At 36.0% G+C, this 16,599-nt stretch overlaps 6 protein-coding genes across 6 annotated transcripts; all 6 read right to left on the reverse strand.

Annotated features, from left to right (window-relative positions):
• Window positions 1-1,184: 1,184 nt before the first annotated feature.
• LSM04_004006 (uncharacterized protein) lies at window positions 1,185-1,547 on the reverse strand (the record flags this gene model as incomplete). The annotated part of the gene is made up of 1 exon (XM_067330593.1): window positions 1,185-1,547. The coding sequence occupies one exon, from the start codon at window positions 1,545-1,547 to the stop codon at window positions 1,185-1,187; it is 363 nt and encodes a 120-aa protein (XP_067190305.1).
• Window positions 1,548-2,228: 681 nt separating this feature from the next.
• On the reverse strand, window positions 2,229-4,973 carry LSM04_000502 (uncharacterized protein; the record flags this gene model as incomplete). Its single annotated transcript, XM_067330605.1, has 1 exon — window positions 2,229-4,973. One exon carries the CDS (start codon window positions 4,971-4,973, stop codon window positions 2,229-2,231), a length of 2,745 nt encoding a protein of 914 aa, XP_067190272.1.
• A 1,256-nt stretch (window positions 4,974-6,229) lies between these two features.
• Window positions 6,230-11,791, reverse strand: LSM04_004570 (Protein kinase domain; the record flags this gene model as incomplete). Its single annotated transcript, XM_067330617.1, has 1 exon — window positions 6,230-11,791. The coding sequence occupies one exon, from the start codon at window positions 11,789-11,791 to the stop codon at window positions 6,230-6,232; it is 5,562 nt and encodes a 1,853-aa protein (XP_067190311.1).
• A 1,456-nt stretch (window positions 11,792-13,247) lies between these two features.
• Window positions 13,248-13,550, reverse strand: LSM04_008603 (uncharacterized protein; the record flags this gene model as incomplete). Its single annotated transcript, XM_067330628.1, has 1 exon — window positions 13,248-13,550. The coding sequence occupies one exon, from the start codon at window positions 13,548-13,550 to the stop codon at window positions 13,248-13,250; it is 303 nt and encodes a 100-aa protein (XP_067190352.1).
• A 311-nt stretch (window positions 13,551-13,861) lies between these two features.
• Window positions 13,862-14,164, reverse strand: LSM04_004769 (uncharacterized protein; the record flags this gene model as incomplete). The annotated part of the gene is made up of 1 exon (XM_067330639.1): window positions 13,862-14,164. One exon carries the CDS (start codon window positions 14,162-14,164, stop codon window positions 13,862-13,864), a length of 303 nt encoding a protein of 100 aa, XP_067190315.1.
• Window positions 14,165-15,440: 1,276 nt separating this feature from the next.
• On the reverse strand, window positions 15,441-16,332 carry LSM04_008973 (uncharacterized protein; the record flags this gene model as incomplete). The annotated part of the gene is made up of 2 exons (XM_067330650.1): window positions 15,441-15,852; window positions 16,295-16,332. 2 exons carry the CDS (start codon window positions 16,330-16,332, stop codon window positions 15,441-15,443), a joined length of 450 nt encoding a protein of 149 aa, XP_067190357.1.
• Between the last annotated feature and the right edge of the window lie 267 nt (window positions 16,333-16,599).

The following is a 16,599-nucleotide window of genomic DNA, read 5'->3' on the forward strand; positions in this document are numbered from 1 at the left end:
ATATATATATATATATATATATATATATATATATACAGATAGATACAGATAGATAGATAGTAATAATAGAAATGTGTGTGGGATATTTCTCTCTTTCTCTCTCCCTATTTGGATATGAATATATATATATATATATATATATATATAGTAATATTACTGTATTATTATTATTAGAGGTGAAGATATTTATACAGTATATGGGATTATCAGAGATAATAATAAAAAGAAAAGAAACGAAAAAAGAAAAGAGAGTCATAAAGTAGAGCAGTATAGAAATATATATATATGGTAATAGGGTTCTTTTCAATTCCATTTGAATGACGAGATTCATAAGAAACTGTCCCTTGTTTGTTTATTTTTTAAGAAACGTATACACAGAAACACACACATACAGAAAAGCACAGCAGTAATACGCGTTGAAGAAAAAAAGAAGAGAAGAAAAGAGAAGAGAAAAGGAAATATAGGGAAAAAGAAAAATAAAACAAAACAAAACGATCATAATATGCGCTCATGGCTCATTATTATCATTTCAATATCACCAGTAAAAAGCTTATTTCCTTCCAATGGCACATTTATTTGCTTCACTACGTACTCTTTCCCTTTTTTTTGTTTTTTCTCGCTCTTTCTTTAGTACTGCCTTTTTAAGGATATAATTACCCTTCTCTTTTTTTTTTTTTGGTTCCCTTCGTCTTATTATCATTCAATAACGACATTTCTTTTTCCTTCATTTTCTCTTGTTTACAGTCTTACTGCTATTGCTATTCGTTTGTTGATATTGTTTTTTTTTTTCGCTTTTACGCCAATTCAAACACTACTCTTTCCTTCTATACTTCTTCTTTTCTCTCTCTTCTTCATTCCTCTTTTGTTTCTTTTTTTTTCTTTCTTTCTTCGTATTTTTGTGTTTTGTGTTATTTATTTGTGTGTGCTATTTTTGCCTCCCTCTCTAGCTGTACGCAAATTCATCTCGTTTCCATTACATATACATACATACAAAAATATATGCACACATAAAAATAAAAAAAAATATGTACATACATTCCATCTCTTCTCTTTTCTCGTCCTTTCTCTTTTCGTTTTTTTTTTCTGGGTTTCGTATATACAATATATATATATATATATATATATATATATATACAAATTCCATTTTATTATCCATATCTTACTTCTTCCCTTCTTCAATCTACTTAACCGGATCTCCAGAAGAAAAGTCGAGTGACGTCCTTTTCATTTTCCCATGAAACGGCATTTGTGGTCCGCAATGTCCATCCCTCCGCCTGCAATGCCTGCGCCACGGCGGCAAACACGACACACCGCCCCCGCTGATCGCAGTACTGCTGCCCAATAGACATATGCCACGTCTGCGGTTGACTCTCGGAAAGGGTAAACTTGGCAGTTGTGCCGTTTACGGCATTGCTGTTGCTGCTGCTGGTTGTCGTGCACTGTGGGATGGACTTCTCAAGGTGATCAATGGTCTCTTGTCGCAGTTGAGCGCCAGTAATGGCGAGGGTGGGGGGATTGAAGGTGCAATTCACAATAACGTACGGCATATATATAATTAAATAAATAGGAGAGTTTTGACTGTGTGTGTGTGTTGATGGGGTGTTGTTGTTAAGAGTGTAATGGAAATGTAAAGAGGTAAGAGAGTGTATATGGGTTTTGTTTGTTTGTGGTTTGTTTAACCTGTGTAACTTCCTTATTGCTATTCTTATATATATAATCCAGATGAAAAGGAATAAATAATAGAGAGAAAGAGAGAGAGAGAGAGGTGTGATATATTATATATATACATCCATATATACATAAATATATATATATATATATATATATATTCAATGTATTTATGTGGTGATTGGTACAAATAGACAAACTATTGAAAGGGAGATAGGTCATTACAGCAGTATATTGCAAGAAGAGTAAAAGAGGAATAAAAAAGAATAACGGAAAAATAAAAATAAGTAAAAATAAGCATAGAAATAGAAATACATCCATATATATATGTTGTTAATAAATCAAATAATATTTTATTGATGCTTCTATTATATTTTATTATCCACCCAAATTCCTCTTCTTTTTATTTTTGCTCTGTATTATTTTTGTTTTTTGTTTTTCTTCTCTGTTTTCGATTATTTTATTTTTTAAACTCTTTATTCGTTCCCCCACATCGTCTCTGTCTTAGTCCTATAATTCTCTGTTCACTCTATATATATATATATATATATATAGTGTTATCATGGCTGAAGTATATCATCATACAATGAACGAGCCTGACGTAGCAAACCACTCAGTGAAAAGGAAGAAGAAGAAAACACTCCTCCTCCTCTTAGTACTTCTCTTTGTTGTTGTTGCTCTTGTGATGATGATGATCTAAATAACGGCCCTGCATGAATATCTGAAGTCTCCAATGGACGTAATCGTACGTGTTGGGCCACATACGCCCGTACACTGTCATTACTCGCTTGTGGACTGATCTGCACTTTTGGCTTTACAGCTGTATGAACCACACGACCTTCTGTTGTTTGTATTTCTCCACTTTCTCTTCCTTCTTTTCCTGTTGCTATAACCGTTATTCCTCCTGTTCTTTTTCCCATCGATGTTGTTGTTGTTGGGAAGGGTTTTGTGAGGATGTCTGCCTGTAATGTGGTGAGGCCCCCACCCAATCCCCAGTCTTCTCCCTCGTCTAGTAAAGCCGCATTACCACTATTACTATTATCGGCATTATTATTACTACTACTATTATAATTAGTAGTATTATTATTAGGAATGAATGGGTAATATCGTATATCATCCCCATAGCGTGATCGCTTCTGTCTTTGTATGCCAAAATCAGTGGTGTATGGCGGTGTGTTTCGATCATACAACTCACTCTTGTAGTTATGAAAGGTATACATATTAGTCGTATCCATCATACCTGCTGAATCCATTCTAGTGGTACTACTATTACTATTAGTATTATTATTAGTGTTTATAACTGTACTCTGTGATGAGCCCGTTGTTGTTGTTGTTATTTCATTCCCTCTCGCAACAGGCGCACGTAAGAGTGGAGTGATGAATGGTGCTGCAAACGGCAATACCGCCATAACGTAATTCCCAATAGAATGCATACGGGGAATATACGCCGCCCCATCATGAGAGGCCATAACAGTATAGGCATTTCCCTCTCTATTACTATTATTATCATTATCATAATTATTATTTGCTGCTCCTGTGGTATAAACAGAAGATGATGATGATGATAAAGAGTTATTGTAATGGTTTCCTGTTTCCACACGTTGACGAAGTGGGGCTGGGAGATATATATCATATCTATCAGTCACACCCATTCTGTGATGGATATTCATATTGCTATTGTTATTATTATTATTATTATTATTAGTAGTAGTAGTAGTAGTAGTAGTAGTAGTAGTAGTAGTAGTAGTAGCAGTATTGTTATTATTATTGTTGTTTCCAAATGCCATATTTAGGAGTGAAGATGCCACTCTCGTAATAGATGAAAAGAATGGTAAACCACCATTCCCACTATTATTACTATGACTACTATTATGACTACCTCTTCTCTCATATCGATTACTGTAGTATTGCTGCTGTAATGTGTTCGAGCGGCCAAGTGCATCCATTTCAAATCCCACACTACTTCCATCCGTATGTGTATGACCTGCAGCATTCATCATATGAGAAGTACTCGTGTAGAGATGCGAAGAGGGCATTGTACGTGATGGATCAAACCACCGTGCAGCCTCACTCCCACTATTACTATTACTATTATTAGTATGAGTAGAAGTAGTATTAGTATTATGCCGCTTCTCCATTGTATAAGCCTCTCCCACATTTACAGTAGTATTGTTGCGTGTTTGATTAATCTCAATAGGCGTAGAAAGTACAGAAACCGGTTTAATGAGAAGCGCCTCGCCACGTTCAGCAGCCGCTGCAGCCGCCCGCCAGTCAATCTTCACACCGCCGTCTATTGGTGAAAAGAGGAGTTGCCAAAGTCGTTCATGCTGGGGAATTAATCCTCCTCTTCCCACAGTATTATTATTATCGGAAGATATACGTTGATTTAATAATGATGATGATGATGTATAGCGAGAAAATCCCTTCTCTGTTCCTGCGTGATAAGAAACGCCTTGAAATCGTGTCGCACTTTCCACGACAAATCGACTTTGATACACTTGTGCGGTGTTATCCAGGCGTTGGGCGATGACGGCACTTTCAGGTGTGTAAAAGACTATGCAAATCACCACACATCCACTATTATTATTATTATTATTATTACTATTAGCATTAGTAGTATTATTAAAGGATGGACCTTCTATACCAGCACTAATGATATTGGCTCCACCATTAGTATTACATAATAAACCACTACTGCTGTTATTGTTCCATGTGTGATCGGCAAGACGAAAGGCACCGGCAATAGCGCCACACTCTGTTTTAAGTAATTGTAAAAGGGCACTACATTCCTCAATTGTTTGCAGACCAAATATAAAAACAGATCGACGCATTAAATCTGTACGAAATCCCGGCTGTTCACACAATGGAAGGAATGCTGCTGATGTTGTTGTTAAACTATCTTTAGGTACAATTGATATTCCCAGACTTGTGGCTGCCGTGGCTTTTAATGGTAGTGTAGAAATGCGTCCTTGAGTATTTGTCCTATTACGTGATTCTAATCCCCATATCTGTTTATCGCCTTCTTGTTTCTGTTGCTGTGTAAAGGTTTCCTCTTTACGTCTTCGCATAGCAGCGAATCCTATCCTTGTTGGTAGTGTAGACTCTGTAGGCACCGCAGTATTATTATTATTATTATTATTATTATTATTATTATTATTATTATTATTATTATTATTATTATTATTATTATTATTATTATTATTATTATTATTATTGCATGAGATCTGGGGTGTTGTGGGGGTGGAACTGCGCCATGGGGCGGAATTGTTATTAGCAGTTACCGTAACATCTGGAGACTTTCTCATATTTCTATCTTTCTTTCTTTAGCTGTGATTATATATATATATATATATATATATATGTTTGTTTCTCTTTTTTTTTCTATTTATTTTCTAGTCTGTTGAACCTATAGTTGTGTGTTTTTTTTTTCCTTTTTTTTTGGTATTCACACAGCCCTCACTAATTTCATATAATCTTTATATATATATGGGGGATCATTATATTAATAAAGAAGAAAAAAGGAAGAGATTGGGATTTATATTGTATTAGCAGAGATTGGGAGATTTAATAATAATAATCATAATAATAATAAAGCCCCTGTTTTCATCGGGGAAACGGAATTCAGAATTTATGTATAACATTACATGAAAATACAAGTAAAACAAATAAATAAGTAAATAAGTGAAAATAAAGTAAATATATTAGAAAATAAATAAATACATGTACATGCAGATTCACCTTCTTTCTTCTTGCTAGGGATAGATATAGAAAAACACACTCACACTTAAACACTAAGAGAACTAAATGACAATATAAACAAAAAAAAAGAAATTCCCAGCACCATATATATATATAGCAGCATAAATAACACCCATCAACGGCAACCATATCACAAAAAAAAAAAAAATAAAATAAAATAAAATAAGACAATAATAATAATCATCCCGATAAAGAAAACTAAAAAGCAACTCAATACACACGTCACAGAAAAAAACAAACAAGACCTTTACTTTTTTTAGCCTTTTTATTTGTTTTCTTTTTTTCTCTGTAGAGTTGAAAAATAAAAAAGAACCACTACGAACACAAAAAAAAAACAGAGAAAAATGTTCACATGAGCTATTTGTTTCTACCAATTATGGTCATATATATATATATATATATATATATATTCTGTATGTATTTATCTAGAACCTAGAACCATCATCACCTGCACCATTCTAGTTGTAGAAGACTCAGTGTAAGAAAATAGCTCATTCAATTACATTTCCCTTTGTTCTTATTTCTTTCTTTCTTTTTCTTATCTGTTTCCACACGGATTTACTTTCATTCAGTGTTTTATAATACCCCCACTCTTTAGAGGTATCTACATAAAAAACACACCACAAAAATACTAATAATACTAATACTACTACTAATACTACTACTAGTAGTAATAATAATAATAATAACACAATTACAACACCAACACGTAAAGAGAAACAAAAAAAAGAAAAGAAAAAAAAAAGAAACCATCTCTACTTTATTCATTTCCCCCGCTTTCTCCCAATCAATATTTCTTTCGTTATTTCTCTTTTTCAAATAAAGACGGTGTGGTGGGTGTTAGCCGTGGTGTACCCCGTCCCCCCAGCAAGTCAGCCGAACGCAGTGAAATAGCACTCATAGAACCCATCTGCGAATTCATACGTGTGAGGTGTAATCCACACTCATGCACCCCACCACCACCACCTCCTCCTCCGCTAACCATATTATTATTATTATTACTATTATTATTATTATTATTATTATTATTATTATTATTATTATTATTATTATTATTATTATTATTATTATTATTATTATTATTATTATTATGATTATGATTATTATTATGACCATTATTAATAGTACTGTTATTACTCTTAATATGATTCCCAACGCCGCCTATTCTATTTCCACACATAAAATTAGAACCCCGACCCGCCGCTTTCCGTTGCTGCAATAACTCCTGCTGTTTTAATCGCCGCCGCTTTGCACATATCGTTAACCAATTCTGCACCGACATATCTTCCTTTTCGCCCTCACGCAACATGTCGTGTTCGAGTAATTCCTCCACAGCACACCGCCGGCGTGGATCCCGCTGCAAACACAATCGCAGAAACGCCGACACGGTCGGTTCACTGCAGTCAAACTCCAGAGTGGCATCTAACGCCATACGTCGATACATCTCACACAACTCTGGCAATCCCAGTGAACGGTGTGGGAGGGGAATAGCAAGCGCCTCTGCGGCAATACAGCCAATAGACCACACATCACAGGCTTTTCCGTATGTTTCGCCGATTAATACTTCCGGTGCCATGTACGCAAAGGTGCCCTCCACGTGTCGTATTCCACCACACTTGAAAACGGCGGCACCAAAGTCACTGACTTTAGCGCGGCCGTCACGGAAGAGGACGTTTTCTGGTTTTAAATCACGATGGACAATGTGTTTACCGTGTAGATAGGCAACGGCGCCAATGATATCACGCAATATACGTTTAATTTGCTCCGCCCCGCGTAGTCTACCGCCTTCGCGTGTAATTCTTGCACGGAGGGAACCACCAGAGCAGAGTTCCATAAAGATAGAAACACAATTCCCATCCCGCTCGCAAAAAAGGTATTGTACAATATTCGGATGACTTAAGGAACTCATTATTTCTACCTCGCGGGCAATAGCTTTGAGTTGTCTATCCGATCCCCGCAATCCATTATCACGATCATCACGTAAATACATACGCTTTACCGCACATCTTGCCCCTGTTAACTCCATCTCTGCCTCAAATACATTTCCATGCGCCCCACCACCCAGTCGTCTACCGAGTGTATAAGGTGGAACCTTAAACTGTTTACTGGGGCGAAATATACTCACACTATTCATCTCCTCATCTACGCCAATACCGGAAAGTATTAATAACTCCACATCACGCACCGTGAGGGGAATCTTTAATCGCGCGTTATATGGCACCTGCGATGGCATCGTTCCAAGTGTGGCGGCAAAAAAGAATACCGGACGACGGTGATGCTGAAGCCAATTGAGTGCTACCTGCAGTTGTGCCTCATCAAGATCGGGGGTGTGTAAGAGGAAAACTTTAAAACGTTTCGAACCACGATGAAACGCCGCATCAAGTGCCATGAGTGTATTACGTTGTAGTAAAAGAAAATTATGCTTCCATAATTCTTTATACACATCATTACGCAAATCACCTCGGCGGGAGTACACTAAAGCGGTAATAGAAATTCCATCTAAACCGTTACCCATAAGACTAGTACGAGTTCCTTGTAAATGAAGGCATGCTAGTGAACCAGAATCTGGAGAAATTTTCCTTCTTTCACCCATATTATCATCACCGTTTACATAATCTTCATGCTCCTCACCATTGTCATGATCTGGATTTAAACTCATATCATCCGCACCACCACTATACGTACAAGGAGCTGCAAGGAGCTTCCCTTCTCTATCTTCTTCTTCTTTTGTACAATCTGGAACCATAGTAGTTGTGGGATCTCCTGTTATATGATTTCCCTGATGTTGTTCCCTTGGTTGAATAAGAGGATTCGCACATCCAAGACTCATACGAGTACGTACCATCCTATCTTTCATACGTTCTTCTGCCATTTGTTGTTGTTCAAAACTAACACAACCCATAAGAAGTTCATTATAACGATCACCCTTAAGTTTAGCTTCTTCTCCTGTTTGATATGAAGCAGATGATGCAACATCATCTATTCTTTGCGTACCACTTTCTTTTCCTCTCCATTCATGCCTTTGTTGTCTAACGCGTGTATTGGAAAGTCTTTCCATAGCATCACAACCATTATTAACATCATTACAATTATCCATATCGGTCGAAGTAGCATAAGCAAGAGTAGTAGTAGTAGTAGTAGTAGCTATATTAGAACGACCAACAGTATCCGTCATCATTTTATTATTTTGATGTTTCGTACCTACTTGCCTACTCATTGTATTATAAGTCATCCTCGGTTCCCATGATCCTTCTCCATTCATAGTATTGTTTGGTATCAATCCATTCCTGTTTCTTACAGGCATCGCTGGAAACCCTGCCCGTTCATTTACTTCGCCTTGTGGGTCTTGCATTCCATTCTCTGCAAGTGCACTACACTTATGTTGGCTATAAACACTCCAATAACCGGAATATTTGTTGATATTTTCTTGGCCATTACCACCATTAGGAACACCAACGCCATCACCGCCAACACGAAGACCAAGACCAGCATCCGTATTATCATTACTATTATTACTATTAATATTATTACTCTTGATATTATTATTATTATTATTATTATTATTATTATTATTATTATTATTATTATTATTATTATTATTATTATTATTATTATTATTATTATTATTACTATTATTAGCATTGCTATTGTTAAATTCAGTGACGGCAATCTCTACACGACTCAGAAGTTCCGAACGACCAAAATTCCGTATTGATCCTGAAACAGAATTACAATCTAGGAGTAATACCGCACCCAAACCAAAGACTATTATTAGTAAACCAGTCACTACAGTGAAAACTACACGAATTGCCACATGAATATCCCCAAAAAATGCCGGTAATATAAGAGATATCAGTGCCAGACACATAAATACAACTGTCCACACCATTAAGAGACGAGTGTGTTTAGTAGAACCTATATAACTCCAGATTGGAAACAGTGGTGTATGTCCCACACGACCGCCACGCTCGGCGGAAACAATACTCAGTAATCGAAATGAAGAATCTTCAAATTCTGCATTATTTGGTTCATCTGGTTTCCATGTTTCTACTACACGACCCACAGCATCCCGCAGTGATGTATCGGACCAATGGGTGAGATGGGGTCTTAGTAATATCCCTTTCACCTCAAGTACGGAATAGGAAAGTTGAAGATACAATTGTTTTAAGGAGTGAGAAAGCGGAGGATCCTCATATGGTAAAACCACAGAACCAGAAGGATCTGCCATAGCCAAGGCAAGTTCACGTTTTTGCTCCTGTTCCTGGTACCATTGTAGTCGTTTTTGTTGAACCTCGTGAAGTCTAATTAGGTTAAAGACGAGAAAAAATAGTGTTGGTACCTGCAACCATTGAGGTTCTGTTTTCTCATCTAACTGTTCCACATCATCTGCAATGAGACTTACTACTTCTGTGTTTTCCCGATTTTCGGCATATCCAACACGATAAAACTCTCCATCATGTAATTGAATTCCCTGATCAGGCCTTTCATCTTCGTTCTTACTATCAGTCCTTAATGAGAATTCATCATCTCCAAAATTTCCCTCACTGATTTCATCTGCGTCTTCGAATGAAGATAGATGTTCTTGTGGTTCTTTCTGATGCTCCTTCTCCTCCTCTTTTTTATATATTTGTACATGTGGTTCTTCTTCTACTTCTACTCCTGTTTCCTCCCGTTCTTCTTGGAATTTTAACGTTTCTACCGTTTCACGCGTACTTTTCGGTCTGGATGCATACCGAGCAAAACTAGGCGGTTTATCATCCTCTTCACATGATTGAATCGCATTAACAAAAACACAATTCGATGGCACTATTTGTTTTTCTTCTTGTTGTTCTTTTTGTGGTTTCTTATTATGATGTTCACTTTCACCGCCGGCTCCTTCATTAAGAAGAACACGCCCCCATGGCATTGTAATGGAAATTGAGCGAATTCCCACACAACTATCCACCTCCGTTGTATCAGCATTACGCATAAAACTCGATGAAACCAATGGGAGTTTCTGTATTTGTAATTGTGTAGTACTGCTAAATGTTAGAGATGATTCCTTTCCTTTTTCTTCTTTTTCGTGTAGTTTCTGCCGTGTTTCGCCTCCCTTCATATCATTGTTTAGTAGAACTTCGGGAATGGGCGAAAAGATAACGGGGCCGGTGGAGTGTGGGAGAGTGGTTTCATGTTCTCTAGGCGGTACAAGTTTCTCATTCGTATCTTCTTCTTCTTTCTCCTTCTTTTCTTCTTGTTGTTGTTGCTCTTCTTTTGCTTCTTTCTTTACTACTTTTTCTCCTTCTTTTTCTTTTTTTTCTTGTTGTCTTCGATTCAAATTGGTTTCTTCCGTATGCTTTGCATTCTGCTCCTCCCTCTCCCTTTCCCTTTCTTCTTCTTCCGGTGCCAATATAGACATCTTCATCCCCATATTTTTATCATCACGCATTACTGATGATGGTGTTATTATCGTTTTTGTGTTTGTAACTGTGTTTAGTGGGAAATGCGGATGATCCGATGAGGAAGCGGGACATTTAACTTCTATTAAATCTCCTGCTGGGATATTCGTATTTTCACATGTGGATAACACATTACAACTCTTTCTTGTTCGTTGCTGTGTAACGCCAGAGGAGTGTCGACCTCGCTCTCGCATTAACATTTCATGCACCGCTGAAACACTATTATTATAGGAGGTGGATTGGCGTAGATATTTACCGGCGAGAACAGCACTCACGGAGTTACTGCCCATCCTACTTGTTATTCCCTTATCTGTAGTAATATTAGTAATAGTTTTATTATTATTATTATTATTATTATTATTATTATTATTATTATTATTATTATTAGTAGTAGTAGTAGTAGTAGTAGTAGTAGTAGTAGTAGTAGTATTATTATTATTATTATTATTATTATTATTATTTAATGGGTTTTCTCCGGAATAAGAAACCCTGTGTGTGGTGGGCTGCTGTAATCGTGTTTCCATCATTTGCGTTGTACTCCGTTGGCGACTCGTACCAGATATATATTCATTCCTGGCAACAATAATAACATTATCTTTGCTAGAACAGTTAGAACTACTAATACTGTTAGATCCGTAGATCTTTGACCCATCTCTACTACTACTGCTAGTAGTTGTATTAACCTCCATAGTGTCTAATATCTGTTCCTCGCGTAATGCGGAGATGGGAATAATTCCTGTTCCAACTTCTTTGCCTTCTCCTCTAGCGAAGCGGGCACCATCGCCAGTTCTTCGTGCGGTGAGGGGTATTATTTCCTTTGCGGAAAGAATATATCCCTCTTGTTTTTGTTGTTTTCCTCTTACGGAGTGGGCATGTCGTTCTGTCTGTGGAGTTGCGGAGACCATATCAGCCCGACTGTCAAGTGACATACGTACAAATGTACGTCAGAAGTATATACAAATAAATAAATATATAATATTTATATTTATATATATTTATATATTTATTTAATTTATATTTATATAAGCGACTCAAATCAACACAATCACACACACGCACACCGCAATACCTCAGAGGAACAATAATAATAATAATAATAATAATAATAATAATACGACGGTAATAGTCTCTCTGTTCCTCCCTTTTTTAAAACCAGAAAAGAGAAGAGAACACCTTCAGGTGTGTGTACGTGTATCCACAGAAAGGAGTGAAAGGGTGGGAAGGAGGGGCGGTAGCTATAGATGAGAAATCTCTACTATTTGTGTTACTTGGCTATCTCTTCAAGTATTTTTTTTTTTTGTAAATAAATAAATAAATAAATAAATAAATAAATAAATAGAAATATATGTATATATTTGTGTGTTGGTGTAACGGTGTTTATGTGTATGTGTTTATACGCCTATGTGAACCCTAATGATAGACAGATATAATAATAATAATAATAATAATAATAATAATAATAATAATAATAATAATAATAATAATAATAATAATGATAAAGAGAGATTTAAAAAAAAAAGAAAAAAGAAAGGAGAAAATAAGATTATATATACCTGAGACGAAGAATAAAAAACAAAAGATCTTCAGTACGAATCATTACATTAACAGACCATAATCAAATAAAGAAGAAGAAAAAGAAGAGAAAGAATTCAATACAAATATAAAGTATTCCTCATTTCCTCCTCATTAGAATCTCTTTCTTTCTTTCTTTCTTCTTTTTACCTTTTTTCCCATAAGAGCTTCTATTCAATGCCGTACTTTATTATTGTTAATCGCACATGCCCCATACCCAAATAATAATAATAATAATAATAATAATAATAATAATAATAATAATAATAATAATAATAATAATAATAATAATAATAATAATAATAATAATAATAATAATAATAATAATAATAAAAGAAAACTTTATACTTTTTTCCTTTCTTTTTTTCCCCCCTTTCCTCTTCAATCATTGTCTTCGCTGTATTTATTTGATGATAAAAATAAGAATGCAAGAGCAAATTAATAATATGCATGGATATATTTATTTATGTATCGTATCGTGGATAAGTGTTCCATTCCCATACTCTTTTCTTTCCATCTTTAATTTTGTAGATATTCATAACTCTTCTTTTTCCTTTTTTCTTTTTGTTTGTCTGTTTGTGTATAATTTCAATAAATAAAACAGTTTAAACGCAAACATACGTAGCAAAAACCTATTTGCCAAACTCATATCTTTTCTTTTTTTTAATTTTTCTTCAGTGATCCATATACAAACATATATATATATATATATATATATTATGTACGGGAACCCATTGAAGCATAGCAAATATAGCAAAAAACACATTAATGCATATATATATATATATATATATATATATATATATATATATATTATTCATAACCGTATAGAATCTTTCCTCGTTTCCGCAATGCATTGACCACATCCACAGCCGTCACTGTCTTCTTCCGTGCGTACTCTGTATACGCCGTGGCATCCCGCACAACACCTTCGACGAAGGCTTTAATTACACCCCGCACCTCGTCGTACATGACACCAGAGATGCGCTTCACGCCACCACGGCGAGCCAGGCGGCGGATGGATCCGCGTGTGATGCCGCGCACGTTCTCGCGCAGGATCTTCTTCTGGCGCTTCTGCGTTCCCTTCGCCTCACCGCTCTTCTTGCCCTTTGCCATTTCTGGTGCTTGTGTTTTTACTTGCAATTAGCTTCTTCGCTGTCGTGCTCTTTGCCACAACAGGCACAGGGAGGCACACAGAGAGAGAGAGAGAGAGAGAGAGAAAAGGAAAGAAGGGGTGTAAAAGAAAGCGTGGGAGACACAGTGGCAGAATCACACACAAGCACACAAACACAGAGAAGGCGGTAGAGGTACCGCCTAGCACGCAGGACGGTTCCATCCCAATACTAGTCTATCTATATTCACGGAGGGCACAGGGCCCCCGCTGCTTTTTCCCTTTGTTGCTGCTTCGAACGCTCCGTGCGGGGCGCTTACGCATAGCCGTACAGGATCTTGCCGCGCTTGCGCAGTGCGTTCACGACGTCGACGGCGGTGACCGTCTTCTTGCGTGAGTACTCGGTGTAGGCTGTGGCGTCACGCACGACGCCCTCCACGAACGACTTGATCACGCCACGCACCTCGTCGTAGATGACACCAGAGATGCGCTTCACGCCACCACGGCGAGCCAGGCGGCGGATGGATCCGCGTGTGATGCCGCGCACGTTCTCGCGCAGGATCTTCTTCTGGCGCTTCTGCGTTCCCTTCGCCTCACCGCTCTTCTTGCCCTTTGCCATTATTTCTTTTTTTTTACTTGTGGGTTTATTTGGTTTGTTTGTTGGTTTGGTTTGATTTGTGGAATGTGTTTGGCTATTGAATTTTGGCCTCTTTTTTTTTAATTATTATTTTTTTTTTAATCGGGTGTAATGCAAGTGTTGTCCATTAAATAGCGGGTTGTATGGGGGGTTATGTGTATTATTTGTTAATATGGAAGAGACGAGAAAAGAAGAAAAGAAAAGAGGAAATGATGGATATGAATATGGGGTATAATAGGCAAGAATACGAAATATATATATATATATATATATATATATATATAGAGAGAGAGAGAGAGAGAGAAAGAGGTGTCTCGTTTATAATAGGAAAAAGAAGAAAGGTATGAAAAATAAAGAGTTAAAAAAGCAGTGAGAAGGAAAACTAGTAAAAAAAAAAAAATACAATACAACGAACGAGAAAACAACAACTACACGAAAAACAAATAAAGAAAAGAAAAAAGAAATATTGTTTAAATGTCTTTGAGAGCACATGCTGGCATACAATAAAAACAAATGTAAAGAGAAAGGGAAGAAGAAAAAAACAATCACGGAATTATACGTACGTGTACAACAGTTTAGAGATCTATGATGTGAATAGAAAATAGTAAAAAAAAAAGTTTACCAATAACGATAAATAAAGAGACATAATAGTTGTTTTCAATTAATACCACGACCAATGCAAAATGTCTCTTTAAATAGAAAAAAAAGGAGGATTTAAAGAAAGACATACAAATTCACGCACAAAAAAAAAAAACAGAGAAAGAAAGGAAGAAAGAAAAGTATACAGATGACAAATATATCCTCATATATATTATGTATATGTACCTCATTATTAATTATTTTAAAAAGGAGCTCTATTCTCTCCCTCCCTTTTCTATTCCCTCCGAGTCAAAAGAAGAAAAAGAAGTAAATAATAATAATAATAATAATAATAATAATAATAATAATACAACAAACAGGTATTAAGAGATAATCCTGAACTCCCATATCAAGTATTCGTTCCCTTCTTTTATTTTCTCTCTTTTCATTCATAGTATTATTATTATTATTATTATTATTATTATTATTATTATTATTACTATTATTATTATTATTATTATTATTACTAGTATTATTTAGATAAATATTGTATGCTTCTCATACTTGCCTTTTTTTTTCTCTTTCCCCCTCTGGGAAAATAACTTGATCACGTAAAAAAGAATCCACTCCCCACCCCCACCTCCTACCAATACTATTAACATTACCCCTATTAATATGACTAAACAACAGGATCCAGTGGATCTTCCCCGGCGTATTCCGTAAGCTGCAATGAACCATCCATCGCATCAAGTGATAGGGATAACGTACTAATAACACTCCTACACGAGGGCCAACCACCTGTTGGAAGTTGACGAGCCACAAGTAATGAAGTCTCTTGCATTGGAACAGACGGACGCCCCAATTCCCCTGCCGCAATTGCATTATCTTTCATTAATCCATTTATCACATGTGGGGCCACTCGTTCACCCGGCACGATACGTTCATTTGGTCCTACATCTATGGTTCGCTCCACATAGTTTTGCACAATTGGGGCTAGTAGTGGCATTGGATTTACAGTGGATGAATGGCCTTCATTCGATAAGTGATCCCGTTGATGTTCTGCCATGACTTCACGTGAAGTGTTGTTGAAACTCGTATCGCGCTATCGACTTAGTGGTGTGAGTCTACAGAAATGATTCAAGAGAAAAAAGAAAGGAAAAAAGGGCTGTAAAACGCAAAAAAGGGTCCGAACAGAGGGTAAAGAGAAAAAAAAACAGAAACAGAGAGTTTAAAAAAAAAGTGAAAAAATCAAAGTATGCAATGAAATAAGTATATTTCAATAGTACATGTCAAGAATTTTAATATAAGCATATCTTTCTTTCTTTTATTCCCTCGTATCTATGTATGTCCAACGGTGGAAGAAAAAGAAACGTATAAGACGAAGCCAAAATAATAACAACAGCAAAAAAGAAAAGAGGACGAACGTGTCAAATAATAATAATAATAATAATAATAATAATAATAATAATAATAATAAAAGTTGCAAACTCAGATATCGTAATATATCGGAAAAGAAAAAAGATTCAGTCAAACAAAATCGCACGCTGGACTGCAAGAAGAATAATGTTCATCACCAAAAGTTGACTACTAAAAGAGAAATAAAAGAAAAAAGAAACATGAAGGTTCGGCAAATAGACAGAGACACTTACACATAGAGAAAGATATATCTATCCGCACATAGATATGAACATAGACATACAATAATATTTTATTTCAAAAACTTTAGGGAAACATCTCTCTTTGTCCCCTCTCCATAACATTAACCCTATATTTCACACTCAGGCAGCAAAACTCCTTAGCTACATCCATCCAGCCAAGTATATATATATATATATATA

The sequence above is a fragment of the Trypanosoma melophagium genome (genome assembly GCF_022059095.1).
Source record: "Trypanosoma melophagium isolate St. Kilda chromosome Unknown ctg28segment0, whole genome shotgun sequence".
In the NCBI taxonomy this organism is placed as follows: domain Eukaryota; phylum Euglenozoa; class Kinetoplastea; order Trypanosomatida; family Trypanosomatidae; genus Trypanosoma; species Trypanosoma melophagium.